Raw genomic sequence first — 15,716 nt, forward strand, 5'->3', positions numbered from 1 at the left:
TTTAACAGGAAGTGGACGTCTTACGGTCCCCGAGCTTTCTGTCCTTCCTCTGAATTCCCTCCCAGTGATTTCCAGTCCGCCCTCCATTTAGCTGCCCACAATGGGAGCTAATGTGGCTGCAGCACTCAGCGCTCGCCCACAGACTGCTCATCAGTCAATATCTGCTCCTGCAGCGCTGTCACACCACCACTCATATCAGGAGAAGGAAATGAGCTCTTTCTTCTGCGTCGAGTCGGGTCGGGGCAGATACCAGCCTGCCGGTTCAGCAGAGGTTAAATGCAAATGTGTCAAAAATCTCAATCTGATTAGAAACAGAAGCACAATGAACACTATTGTGCTCCAGCGGCCCAATCTACTGCCTGAATGCTGCCAAATAATGTGAATATGAAAATGTGAGCGTGTCAGATGGAAGACGGGCGGACGCTGATTAACTCGCTGGTTTCTGACCTTCTGGCTCTGAAAGTGAAGGTTCAGGCCTCGTGTGGAACGGATCAGAACGTCTTCCTCCTCACTGTGGTTCACTTTAACCACGCCGAGAGGCCGGACGGGTCGACGGGTCCAACACAAGAAAACATCAAGAAAAGTCCGATAAATAAATATAATTGTATGTCTTTGTGTTTTTAATGTTGACCTTCAGACTCCTGTAGCAGAGGACGAAGGTCTGATGATCACTTTGTGCTTTTCACTTGTTTTTGTGAGCAAACAACTAAATAAAATAATGATGACACCACGATACACAAGTTAACATTAACAGACGATGAAAACTGGTCAGAAAAAAAGAGACAAGAAAATATTTAAGTTCATGACTGAACGATTAATGTCAAGACACTGAGGGACATCAGATTTAAATATTTAAGTGACTCATGAATTATTTAAATGTGGATGAAGAGCGACAGGAATAGTTTCTTTATAGAAAATAAAGAAAAAAATTAAAAGTGTGAAAATGGAAAAACATTAAAGTTAAATACAGTCGACACTGTGATGAGTTAACTGTCTATTAAAATAAAAGCCAACGAATAAAACAAAAGAAAAAGATACAGAGTGAAATATAGAAATATAAGTAAATAAATTGACAAACATGATAAAACATGATTAACTGTAACAATTATGACAGATAAGATTATATGATAAGAAGGTCTCAGGGACAATCGAATAAATAACTGTTAACTGTAATTGTGTGAATAAAAGAAGAATATTAAAGAAACATAAAAGTTGACTTGCTGACAAAAAAAGATCAATAAAAATTGACAAGTTGTAAAAAGTAATTAAGTGATTAAAAAGGTCTCAAATGGAAAAATAAAGCTGGAAAATTAGAAAAGAGTCAAATGTTATGTAGGAGGAAAGATATTAAAGGAAGGAGGAAGTCAGAGTGAAGCTGGAGGTGTGAGCTGGATGTGAGCTGATCAGCCTGACTGGAAGCTCATCAGCGAGCGTTTGATCGATCGAGTAAATAACACATCATTCCACCTGAAAGTCAAAGAGTCCCTGTGAACCCCGGCGGGGGATTCCAGCAGACTCATCTCACCTAGACACCTTTCCTCGCCCACTGCTTCAAACATGGAAGGCTGCCGACACACATGAAACAAAGGGTTAATGTCATCGCTTTCCCCCTGACAGGGAATCCCCCCCGAGCAGCCGGCGAGGGGTTAACAGCAGCTGAAGTCATGAGTCAGCCTGCAGAGCGGCGCTGGAAACTCAGTCTGTCGGTGGAGCCTGGAAATGTTTTTCTGCTTCTTCACGTCTCAGCATTATGTTATGAATCTGCTCTGAATCTGTGGGCGACGCAGGAATTCAATCCTGATGAGCTCATCACCAGCGTCTGACACGACACCAGCGCCTGGCACGACACCAGCGCCTGACACCAGCGTCTGACACGACACCAGCGCCTGACACGAGCGTCTGACACGACACCAGCGCCTGACACGAGCGTCTGACACGACACCAGCGCCTGACACCAGCGTCTGACACGACACCAGCGTCCGACACGACACCAGCGCCTGACACCACACCCGCAGCCTACACCTGCTGCTGCTCACCTGTCAGCACAACATCCACCACACAGATCGTTATATCAACACACTGTTTTCATTAAATGTGCAAGCGTTAATGATGAACATGAACATGAGCCAGGCTAGCAGAAAGACTCCTCTATCAACCATTTTGTATGATATTAGACTAATTATTGGATGGATTGTTATTAAAGTTGCTCATATTATCATAGCATTTATTACCGGTTAGCATCGTACCTTTTAAGTATGCTATCATTATCAGGGTGTCTGCACTGACAAGCTAACGTTAGCATGTTCAGGTGCTGGTGGTTAACATGCTACATCTACCACACTCAGCATGCTAACATTATATTACTGTGCTGATGTTTTGCTAAATCGCTAATGTTTCTGATAAACCATCATCTCCTGTATCAGAATATTCTAGCAGAATACCAAAACCAAAAAACAGTTCTCGTAGTGGCCAAACTGTGTAATTACAACGTCCCATGATGCACTGCGGCCCAAAGAATACTTTTTCCCATCAGCTTATATTGTGAAAGAAGCGTCTGTAAAATGGTGGATACGTTTATTTAAGCGTCACAACCACCGCGACATGACTCGTCTGACTATCATGAGTTCAGCCATTCAGTCCAATAAAATTCAGAAAGTCTACTAGTTAGCCCGGCTAACTCTATTTAAGTTAGCCAGGTGCTAAACAGGAAGTTAGCAGTCTCGGTCGACGGACGTCTCTAGTGCTCACGCTCTCTGGGCTGCACAACATGGAGGATCCGAGTATTTTCAAAACGCCACTGAGGCTCCGCCTCCAGCATGGTGTCCAGGTTTTATATGACGTCCTTGGCGATGCCCCATTAATGTCCACCATTTTGTTTCAGACCGACACATCTCAACAACTATCGGACGGATCATCATAAAAGTTCCTAAAATTATCACAGCATTTTAATAAGGGTATGTAGCTTTACTATAACTATGTATCATTTAGCATCTGTTCAGTATGCTAACGTCATCAAGACATTCACCTCGTTATGACCACGTAACATTTGGCAGGCATGCTTTTTAGTTTGCTAATGAGCTTATGTTAGCATGCTGATGGTAAACAATTAATATTTAACATATCTCTTCCTAAGCATGCTAACATGCTAACATGACCTTGGTAATAGTTAATATGCTAATTCTGTGATGTACGATGATCTTCACAGACACTGTTAGCCGCGCTAGCTGCTTTTCCTTCATACACACGCTGCACGATACAGTAAAGAAAAGGGATTATTTTGTCAGATGTGAGGATTGTGATATTATTCATGATCAGTCGGAAAGATCATTTCTACATCACACGATGGTAACAGATGCAGAAACATCACGTCGACTGACTCCAGACATCTCATCTCATGTCACTGCATGATGGACATGACCCCGCTACTGCTTAAAGTAATGTATTACTGTAACACGGCAAAAACAGTATAAACACATCTTGATCAGCAGATAATCAATAATGAAAATGATCTTTGGTTTCAGCCCTCAATATTTACATATATTAACAAAATATAACACTAAATGTAACTTTACTGTGACGTGAAAGGAAAGCAGCAGAATTCACTCACGTTTGCCTGAAATGTAAGAATTGCTTGTTATTTTTATTTTGATGGACAAGCCAACTGATCGACCGTCTCTATTGATTATAAATGATGCATTTGTGAACGTTTCATTGAGCTCAGTGCAGCAGAGGAAGATAAATATTCGTCAGAATGAGCAGCGCTGAGACGATTACACCAGGATCAAATCACATCAGAGCTGAATAATAACGAGTCCTCAAACCTTTGAGTTTCTGTTTCTTCCTCTGTGACTGAAGCTGCTGCTGCTGCTGTTTAACAGGAACATGTAATACAGCAGCTTTGATCTCATATTAGAGGATTAATGTGAGTGAGAAGTGACTTTCTTCTGTTAATTGAAGCAGTCGTAGTTCACAGCTCAGAGAGTTAATCATCAATCACACTGTAATTATACAGACGAGGTAATCTGAGGACCGAGACACTGGAGGATGAAGAAGGTCTGAAAACACTTCACAAGGTTACTCTCATCATCCACCATCATGTGATTCACTACATAATGTATATTTACTATTAACCGTTCTCATCATCGATTAACCTGCTGACGTGCCGTCTGTAACATGGTTCAGTTCAAAGTGGCGTCGTCACATCGCTTCAGTTGTTCAACCAACAGCCCAAAAACCCCAAAAACCCCAAAAACCCCAAAGACTCCACGCTGACTGTCAGAAAACCCTCACGTCCCCAGCTGAACAATCAAAATGGTTTCAACTCGTTTTCTTTTGATATGTTGCAGCTCTGATATTATAAATATTCACTCTGATACATACTGTGTATATGTACTGTGTATACACATCCTGTGTATACATACTGTTTATACATACTGTGTATATATACACAGTATATATACTGTGTATATACGTGAATTAAAATCTGACTACAGATTACTGGTTAATATAATTCAGTAGGCTGAACACATACAGATGAGGATGAACATCTGACAGGACGATGGAAAATATCATGTCTTCATTATCTTAGACAAAACGATTAAAGTCACAATATCATCCTGATAATCATCATGTTAAAACTGCTCAAAATCTGAAATTGGCACTAAAACATGTTTAAAAAAATACATTTTGTAAAAACTAATACTGTGCTGACAGACGGAGAGGTGCTGAAAACATTTCCACACATCAGACGAGCCGGGCCGACCCGTTCAGGATTCTGTGATGATACAGAACTGTAGTCACTCCTGAAGATATTCACCATCATCACAGTTCATGATTTCACCGTTTCATGACAACATGAGTGTTTCACTGCGACGTCTTCTGTCTCGTCTCTACGTATGAAACTCATCTGTAACTCACACTTCTGAGTCTGACGCCGTCACTTTGAAATTCAGTTTGTCAGTGATGATCATGAAACAGAGACTGAAGTAAAGATAATGAAAAGTAATCAGAGTACCTGTCTCTGGCCTCATGCTGCTTTCTGTTCCCTGGTCTCTAACGTGGGTCAATCAGCCATTTTTAACAGGTTTACCCGCATTAAAAAGGCTGCATACGTGCTAATACTGGTGTAAAAATTATTTTTACATATTTGCTTAACCTGGACGTAAACAGGACGTCCTGGTTGTTCAGGTGGAAATGCTGCATGTCATCCTGTCACTTCACCTGCAGCTCCATCCTGAAGCTCTGCTGTCGCCTCCAGCTAAAAGCTAAATGTTCTCATGAAAGATCAATATCAGGGACGGACTGTCGGCCTTTCAGCATTTTTCTGATTATCGTTATCAGTGATAAAATAAACTGATTTGGCTGTGATGCAACATCCTCTCACGCAACGCTCCGCCCACAACACTATCTGACCTTTTCATTTTACTGCATATGATCACCTAAATATTGATTATCTCTTTGATTTCTAATAATCAGAATCAGCTGACTCATCATCATCGTTTCATCTCCAGCCAAACATGAAGATCAGGAGTCAGACAAATAGATGCTCCGTTTAGTCAAAGATGATAATAATAATAATAACAGAGCTAACAGTGTTGTGCTGGCTGTGTCACAGTGTAGTGCTGATGCTGGAGCAGTGATCTGACTCAGGCCTGCTGCTGGTGACTCATGTCAACACACGTTTCAGTTATTTTATATGAAACATGTCACTTCAGATGGTTTTATTTCAAAGAGGATAAATAAAACAACTTCTGAGGAACTGTTTTAATATTCTTGTTTCACAACTGATGTGATCAAATCTGGCAGCCCGTCAGAACCGATGGAGAAACATCCTCTCTGAGCTCACGTCCTCCATCTTAGCGACAGCGTAGCAGCAGTTTATCTCTTTAGAGGTTAAAGAGTCCGACCACGAACCACAACGTCCTCGACTCAAACCTCGCCGCAGACCTCTCCTTCACTTCCTGTCTGCTCTCCTGTGTCGCTGTCTAACGCTCAACACTGCAGCCAGAGCCTGGTCCGATACAAGAGCCAGTACAGAGCCAGAACAGAGGCTGGTCCGATACAAGAGCCAGAACAGAGCCAGTACAGAGCCAGAACAGAGCCAGAACAGAGTACAGCTTCTATAACGACGTACACGATTCATCAACTCCATGTTTCTGATTCAATCAGCTTATTGATTAATAGAAACATGTATCAGTTCGGTCTCACTGGATCAGTTCAGGCAGGTCCAGGATCAGTTTTCTGTGACAGTTATTCACATACAGTTGAAGCTCTGATATGTTAAAATTGTTCATCATACAAAACTATTATTGTCGCAGTAATATACATAAATATATGTTTGACACAGAAACAGTCCTGTCAGCTGTGACTCTGTCCATCTCTTTGGTATTACATGTTATATGCATGTTCAGTCGGACAGATTCTGATATCAGGAAGTAAAAAATTCTGCTGATACGTCGTCTGATATATACACAAGTTTTTCAATGATCCTTTAAATGTGCTTATCAAAGATCTGTGCTGGAGACGGATGGTTCGTCTAAATGACACCAGCAACACAAGCAGCTTCTTCAGCGTCATGATCTTTATAAAAACAGATTTTATATCAGCGCACATCAGGCGACATGTACGCAGATACAGAGATATACTGATGTATCTGTGATGGGCCGATATCAGCCCACACTACTGGCTCACTGATGTTCTGGTCGGGCTCTGTTTACAATCAGAACTGGATCTTGAAGCTATTGTTTAAGTGTCTGAACCTTCAGATCCTTTTATGATTTTTAAAAAACAAAAGCAAAGCAGCCAAACTGAGACGACGCTCTGGGCTGGTGTGAAGTCATAGCGGCTGTGATCCTGAGAGTTTGTGACACTAAAAAGAGCCAGAAAACCTCCGAGATCTGCTTCATATTGTGTCGAGAAGTTTCAATTTAAAACATGAGTCATATTCTGTGATCTTGTTCTGAATGTTAAAACCTCTCAGCTGCAGCCGTCGCATACTTCTACTGCAGTATTACAATATATCTGAGGCTCCAGAGTCCAGCTGAAGTACTGGACGGTTTCTGCTCCGTGTTCATGTGACACTGCAGATGGTTCAGTTTACTGAACTTTATTTAACCTCTTAAGACCTGGCGTCCACATGCATGGACATCACATTTTGGGTTATCTATACCATAATACTTAATTCTGCTTAACGTGTGACATCTCAAAAACTACATCATGTCAAAAGATGATGCTTAGTTCTTATACTCCTCAGGTCCCAATAAGCCCAAATAGCAAAGAGAAATTAAAAATGCATACCAAAAAAGAGCTCAGGTCTTAGGAGGTTAAACTGACCGATTCTTTTAGTTTGACATGTTTTTGTTTAATATTTCAGGTGTTTTACCTTCATTAGTTTCTCTTCTACCTCGTCAGTCTTGCTGCTACACTTAAAATACTCTTTATCTTTCCATGTATTTATATAAGAATATTTACTCAAGTACTGCAGTCTGGTATATAACTGGAATATTCACATTTTAGCTTAATGTTCTCATACTTTCTTCTTCTACTGCAAAACATCTCAAACTGTAACAGCTTCATTTACATTTTAAAGATTTTAAACACAAAACATTAAATTAGTTTATACAAACTGATTGTTACAGATTTAAGTTTCCAACAGTGAAGAAATTAATTACTCGGGACGCAGATTTCTTTAATTGATAGTCGGCTGCCTTAACAATCGATGAATGATTAATAATAAATAAACTATGTTTGAACCACTGATGAGATCAATGAGTCGTCTTCATCGGGTCAGGAACAGATGAAGTGAACAAACTTATTCAACTGATTTAACTTAATAACACAAAATATTAACAACTGGCTCATCATCATCATCATCATCATCACCATCCAGCTACAGTGGTAAGAAACAGCTAAAGTGAAATAATATACATTTTTAAACGTCTTTTTAAATTATAAAGGACAAATGACTTGTTTTATTAAAGATCATTTTGCCAGTTTATATATTTTTAATCAGTTAAATTCTGTCACTTAATGATGAAACATTAACATAGTAAACTAGTTACAATCACTCAGGTGATGTGATTATATCCAGCTAGTTGAACGTGTCATGATATTGAGCCTGTTTCTGAATCTTCATCATATTTCATGATAAATGAATGAAAAGCTCCTGTTGTTGATCTTTTCCCTCATAATAATAATAATAATAATAATGACTTCATATTAAATGTAAACATTATAAGTAACTCCAGCTGATCAGTGTTTTAAAGTAGAAAGTAGCAGGACATGAATAATCTGAATGAACAGCTTTAATGATGTGTTGACTCAGATCTCAGGTTGTTTGGTTTTTGTGAAGTACTTTGTCTTTTCAACAGCTACAAACATCTTCTGATACAAGTACCTCAGTACTTCAGCAGTACACACACAGTACCTCAGTACTTCAGCAGTACACATCAAGTACCTCAGTACTTCTACACAGTCAGTCTGAGCTGTTGACACATTAAAGTTCACTTCACTGCTGCGAGTCAGCTCTGTTAGCCGTTAGCTCTGTTAGCCGTTAGCTCTGTTAGCCACACACAGCAGAACGCTGCTGTGTGTGGCTAACAGCTAACAGCTAACTAACGCTAGCGCTCCTCCTCCCGCTAAAAACAGCTCCCGTCTCTCCGTTTAACAGTCGGTAACAGGCCCCGGGAGGACCGGAGCACCGTCCCGGCCGTTTCCAGAGAGAACCCGGTAAACTGTGCCCTCAGCGGGGGACAAACAGCGGCCCGAGTTCACCCACATGGACGTTTCATTCAGCAGCAAGGGACACTCACCTCCGACTGCATCTGCCCGGCGCCAACCGACACACGTCGACATACGTCATCACGTCGCTTTAGATTCCACACTGGCGGGAGATTCTTGTCCTCTTCCTCTGACCACATGAAGGCTGTCAGTGGATATACATATATATATATATATATATATATATATATATATATATATATGTTTTATATTTTATTCCTCTGACCACATGAAGGCTGTCAGTGGATATATATATATGTATATATATATATATATACATATATACATATGTTTTATATTTTATTCCTCTGACCACATGAAGGCTGTCAGTGGATATACATATATATATATATATATATATATATATATATATATATATATACATATGTTTTATATTTTATTCCTCTGACCACATGAAGGCTGTCAGTGGATATACATATATATATATATATATATATATATATATATATATATATATATATATATATATATATATATACACATATGTTTTATATTTTATTCCTCTGACCACATGAAGGCTGTCAGTGGATATATATATATGTATATATGTATATATATATATATATATATATATACATATGTTTTATATTTTATTCCTCTGACCACATGAAGGCTGTCAGTGGATATATATATATGTATATATGTATATATATATATATATATATATATATACATATGTTTTATATTTTATTCCTCTGACCACATGAAGGCTGTCAGTGGATATATATATATGTATATATATATATATATATATATATATATATATATATATATATATACATATGTTTTATATTTTATTCCTCTGACCACATGAAGGCTGTCAGCGGATATATATATATATATATATACATATATGTATATATGTATATATATATATATATATATATACATATGTTTTATATTTTATTCCTCTGACCACATGAAGGCTGTCAGTGGATATACATATATATATCTATATATATCTATATATATATATATATATATATATATATATATATATATATATATATATATATATATATATATAGATATATATATATAGATATATATATGTATATATATATGTATATATATGTTTTATATTTTATTCCTCTGACCACATGAAGGCTGTCAGTGGATATACATATGTATATATATATATACATATGTTTTATATTTTATTCCTCTGACCACATGAAGGCTGTCAGTGCAGAGTCAATGGATTATATGTATATACTATATATGTATATATATATATATATATATATATATATATAAATGTTTTATATTTTATTCCTCTGACCACATGAAGGCTGTCAGTGCAGAGAGTCAATGGATTATATGTATATATATACATATTTATATATACATACATATATATACATATATATAATACATAATACATATATGTATTATGTATTATATATATGTATGTATATATGTGTATATATATATATATATATATATATATATATAATCCATTAAACTCACTGACTCTCTCCACTGACAGCCTTCAGTTCAGAGTTTAAACCAGCAGTCATACTGGAGTCAAAGTAAAGATATGGTGGTAAAATATGACTTTGGTAAAAGTTAAAGTTACCCACATGAATAAACATGAATATTCCTCCAGTAAAACTGTAAAAGTATCTGATATTAAATGTAACTATGTATCAGAAGTAATCTTCTGGTAATAAACATCGGCCTACTTAAATATCAGAAGTACCAGTAAAAGTAAATTATACATATATTTACACGTACTGACCTGACAGATGATCAGATCTGATATTTAGCATTTTTTCTAATTATCAGAATCAGTGTTTTTATTATTAGTAGTACTAAGTAGCAAGAGTAGTACTACTACTACTAGTAGTAGTAGTAGTAGACGTAGTAGTAGTAGTATTCCGCAAAGTAACTAGTAACCAAGGATATCAAATAAATGAAGTAAAAAGTACAATATTTGCCTCCAAGATGTAGTGGAGTGGAAGTATAACGTGTGTGTGTGTGTGTGTGTGTGTGTGTGTGTGTGTGTGTGTGAATGAATCAGACAGGTTACAAGAAGAATAACACAGTTTTATTAAAATTTAATTTGGCTACATTTATTCGAGCATGGTCATCTCCAAGAGAAATTAAAAATTCAATAATAATACTTCAGACATTTTAGGAATTCCTTCATCATCATCATCATCATCATCATCATCATCATCATCAGTCCTTCGTCACCTTTTCAGTGGGATGAATAAAGTGGATTTTTTTAAAAATACAGTGTTTTCACAATAATCATTGTATCAAAAGTTCCCCAAATTTAGAATTTCCAGTAGTTTCAAAGGAAATAAAAACAAAAAATCAACAAAACAATTGAATTTTTCCAAATACCACAGAGGCCCTCTGTTCATAGTTTTGCTCCAATAGTCAATGACAGAATCATCTTTACTAAAATATATCTATTTGTGAGGAACTCTAATACTGTACACTACAGTATGAAATAAATAAAATTAGGAAATATAAAATGAGTCACATAAATAAAATGGTAAATTCTCAAATAAAAACAAAAAAAAATGAAATTTGTGTTGGAAAATTCAACAAAAACAAAAAAAGTAATACTGACAAAAATACTGTCATGGAACAAAAAAATACAGAAAATTGCACAAACATATGTAAACTAACAAACTGCCGTCTATCTATGCTAATACTGACGAATCAAAACAAGATGAAATATTCATTTCATACGAAGCAGAGCAGAGAGGACAGGTGATGTACACTGTACAGGGATGGCACTTTGCAGAACAGGTGAAAAGGTTTGCATATAAGGCTTTCTCTGGAGAAAAAATTCAACACACAAAAAAGGCTCTGTCCTTTTTTATTTTTATCTTTTTAAAACGGAGCCCTTTCATATTACGCTCCCTCCTCTCCTTTTTAAGACTCACATCGACATTTTATTTTGAAAATCACACAGGTTTAAATGTTCCTTCACATAAAGAAAAAAACAAAAACATTAGGAGGCCCAAAGTCGTGTGGTTAGTTGGCAAAAATAATAAAACAGGTTCAAAATAAAAAAACGTCACAGTAAAAGGAGACAAAAAATACAACGATAACACTGACAGGAAGTGACCGAGTGTTCGAGGCGTTTCCCTCTTTTTTATTTTTTCATTCTTTTTTATTTTATTTTGTAGTGATTCGGGGAGTCGAGTGCAATTTCCTGATGGGGGTTCGAACACAACGAGACACAGGAAGTTAAGAACATTATAGCACCACACAGCTTTTAGGCCTTTATAATACTGTACATTAAAAACAGCTTCACTTCATTTCATTATAATGATACTCATTATTACTTCTTCTTTTATTTTATTTTTTATTTTTTGCATAATGTGGATTTTTAAACAATCCCACCCAGCTTCATGACGTGGATGTTGGCCGTCATCGAGTTGCGTCTCCGGTTAGAGACTGTAGCTGAAGTATCAGAGGTGTGGAGAGGAGCGGCAGCTCTCTGGAGTTATTCATCTAATATCATCTGTTTCATTTTACTTCACTGATTAGAGACGTGACCTTTGACCTACCAGCTTCTACCTGCCATCCTTGATTTTAGGATATTGAGCTTCAAAGTTTTCTCTTTTATTTGTAATGGAAAAAAGCTAAATATTTTATTTCAGTAAGCTAATGTTGTGAGCTAGTTGGTGAATTACGTTAGCTGGAAAGCTAACCACTAACATGCTAGTGCTAATCGGTCACATTTTTAAATTGTGTCTTGTTGATCAGATGTATTTCAGATAAAACCTTCTGGTCACACCAGGAAGTGAAAATTCATCATTTTCTTTGCAAAATATTTTATTATTTAGCTAACTACTAATTCACTAGCTGCCCTCTGACAACAGCTCCTGAAGCCTGATGGATCCCTAAAGAGGGAAAATAAAGCGCTGTAAGCTAACGAACATTAGCCTTCACTGAGATCACTTTATCTGTTGTAGCACAGAAGCTGTAAACAGATACAGACACAGCTAGCAGCATGGTTAGCATCAACAACTAGCTGCTAGAAACCAGAATGTATTTTAGATTCATACAATTAAAGATTTTGTCCACAACTGCTGTGATCTCGGAAGTTTAACAACAATAATTCTTGCTAACAAACGTTAGCATCAGCTGTGAAGTTAACACCAGCACGAAGGCGTCTAGCCTGGAAGCTAACGGTAAAGAATTAGCTTTCAACTAAGATCGAACAGGATGGAAAATGATTCTCATCTTAGTTTGTGTTTGTTTGAGAACAGAGAGACGCCATGAAGCATCGATCGTCAGAGAAAGATTTAGCTTCAAATAAACCTCCACAAAACGTTCCTAATGTCAAAGAACTGTTTGAATTGACAAAGACAGAATCTGATAAATCAAAGGTCATGATTTAAAACACGGACATGTTGGTCTGTTGTCAGGTAGAACACACCTGTGATGTACGTGTGTTTATCTCACAAGATAAATTAGAAATCAGAACAAATAAAAGTCATATTTTCTTGACACCCCTGATAATTAGTGTACAGTCCCTTCAAAATAAAAGCATCCTTCTGAATCGAGCCAACGTGACAAATGTTCGAAAGCTTTTTTAAATTAGTTTCCGGATCAGTCGTCCTGGTCCGACTTGCCGTCTGTCTTCCCTTCTCGTGAGCTCTCGTCCATCAGCTGCGTCGTGTCTTTGCCCTTGTCGTCCCTCGTTGAGTCCATCTGGCTCCTGCTGTCACCTTCTTCCTCCTCCTCCTCTTCCTCCTCTCCTTCCCTGAAACTTGCCTCCTGTCTGTCTGTCACCTCCTCGTACATCTTTTTGTCCACTTCCCTCTCCTCCTGTCCTCCTCCCTCGCTGCCGTCTCTCAGGATCGTGCCGCCGCCGCCGCCACCACCACCACCACCGTCCTCCTGCTGGTCCTCGGGGTCCGAGTACCCGAGCGGCCCCAGCCCCTGCAGGTAGGCCCTCCTCATCAGCAGCTCGGTGGGCTCCATGCCCCCGACCACCACGCCTCCTCCTCCCTTGTCCCTGGCCTCCCTCTCGGCCGCCTCGCGCTCCTCCGCCTCCCTCTTGCAGTACGAGTACCGGTGGTTCATGTGCTGCGAGTACGAGCCCGAGTGAGAGAAGCGCTTCCCACACTTGTCGCACTGGTAGGGCTTCTCTCCGGAGTGGAGGCGCGAGTGTTCGATGAGATGGTGTTTGTGTTTGAAGGCCTTCTTACAGATCTGACACTGGTGAGGACGCTTCCCTGCAGAGACACAACACACAGGAGGGAGACGGGTCAGCGCACGAAGACGAGAGCGCACAGCAGAGACAGAAGAAGAAACATCAGCTGACTCACAACAACAACACAAACAGACACCAGACACACCGAGGAGGACTTTACATCTTCATGACCAACATCTGTTCTGTGTGTAGAGGCTGCTGTCACAAACGCACCTCATGACGTCATAGTGAGTGAACTGTCGACTGTGAAAGCAGCTTATTACAACCAGTGTTTACATTCATGGTTAGTGACCTCTAGAGGCCGGAGTGTTTATTACAGCAGCAAAGGAGGAAGTCAGGTGACGGAGCATGAGGAGCAACAAAGGACCAAAAGTCAATGGAGTTAATTTAACTTATAACGTTAACGTACGTCAGGAACACAACGCAACTTACGATGAAGGTCTGTGACGCCGGTGGTTTGTTCAGTCGTTTAGCGATGAGAATATGTTGCTTTACTTCGTACGATGGAAAGATTCCTGTCAGTTCTTGTAGATAATAATTAATTATGTTCTCTGTAAGACACCGTCGCAAAATCTGTGTCAAATGGTTAAAAGACGTGAACGTCATAGTAATGAGACCTGCAGGTGCTCAGTGTTGTTCGGCACGAGGGCTGCAGCAAATGATCATCTTCAGTTTGGTTTATAAGACCTGGATCAGCAGATCTTCAGTTTACTGTCACAGAGGCTGGAATCAGAAGAGCTACGCTTCTCAAAACGATTAATCAAAATAGTTTGTGATTAATTTAATTGTGCCACTTTTAATAATTTAAGAGCTCCACATTCTGAGGTTTGATTCATTCAACAAATAGATTCAATATATTTATAAGATAGATTATAATTCAACATGTTGTAATGAGGTGCAGACAGAGAAGAAGAAATATCAATAGACATTCAAACTTTTTATATCAAAATGATTCATTATCATTATTATTATTATTATTATTATTATTATTATCATTATCATTATTATTATTATTATTATTATTATTATTATTAGAGCGTGACTCAAACATTCTGCAGTCGTCCACAACTCCAAAAAAATGATTTCAAAATGTCCAAAAACATGATTTTATGATTCGATCTGAATCTGAATTCAGTGTTTTTAATCTGAGAACACATAAATTAAAATGTTTGAGGACACATGATTGGTCGGTGTGTGTGAAGCTGTTTCTGATCTGAATTTAAATCCTGATCTTCAAACTTCAGGAAGCTTCTAAATGATTTAAACATGTCGTCTCACTGACTTCCTGTCAGCTCCAAAATAAGACTCCTGGCTACTGTCCGTCTGTTGCCACGGCGATGCTAAAGCGAGACGGGATGCCGCGAGCAACATGAACCTGCGACGGGCTGATGACATCACATTAACAGATTTCAACCTGAGGAGGAGCAGGGATCCTTCACAGCCGTAACTCCGCCCCCTTCCTCCTGTCACACACACGCACACACACACACACACACACACACACACACACACACACACACACTCCTGAATTTACTACAACTCCATACGAGCGGAAATTTCTTCCATCTGACTCTGAACAGGATGCTTCAGTCTGCTGCCAACCGACAGGCTGAACGCCGTCCAAACACACGTCCTACGCACACATGCACCAAAAACACGGCTTCACCCGGGCACCGCCAACACACACACACACACACACGCACACACACACTCAGTTAAACACACACAT

General features: G+C 38.6%; 2 protein-coding genes across 3 annotated transcripts in view; both read right to left on the reverse strand.

The window, feature by feature from the left end:
* Positions 1-8,866, reverse strand: part of gtdc1 (glycosyltransferase-like domain containing 1) — a 39,183-nt gene extending 30,317 nt beyond the window's left edge. The window contains 1 exon segment of the mRNA XM_084362180.1: positions 8,811-8,866. Within this exon segment, the coding sequence (XP_084218306.1) occupies positions 8,811-8,822 (12 nt within the window). The 5' untranslated portion in view covers positions 8,823-8,866.
* A 1,961-nt stretch (positions 8,867-10,827) lies between these two features.
* Positions 10,828-15,716, reverse strand: part of zeb2a (zinc finger E-box binding homeobox 2a) — a 60,666-nt gene continuing 55,777 nt past the window's right edge. For both annotated transcript variants that reach the window (XM_084362171.1, XM_084362172.1), the window contains one exon: positions 10,828-14,009. In XM_084362171.1, coding sequence (XP_084218297.1) covers positions 13,381-14,009 — 629 coding nt within the window. In that variant the 3' untranslated portion in view covers positions 10,828-13,380. The remainder of the gene's footprint in view (positions 14,010-15,716) is intronic.

The sequence above is a fragment of the Pagrus pagrus genome, assembly GCF_965226575.1.
Source record: "Pagrus pagrus genome assembly, chromosome: 9".
In the NCBI taxonomy this organism is placed as follows: domain Eukaryota; kingdom Metazoa; phylum Chordata; class Actinopteri; order Spariformes; family Sparidae; genus Pagrus; species Pagrus pagrus.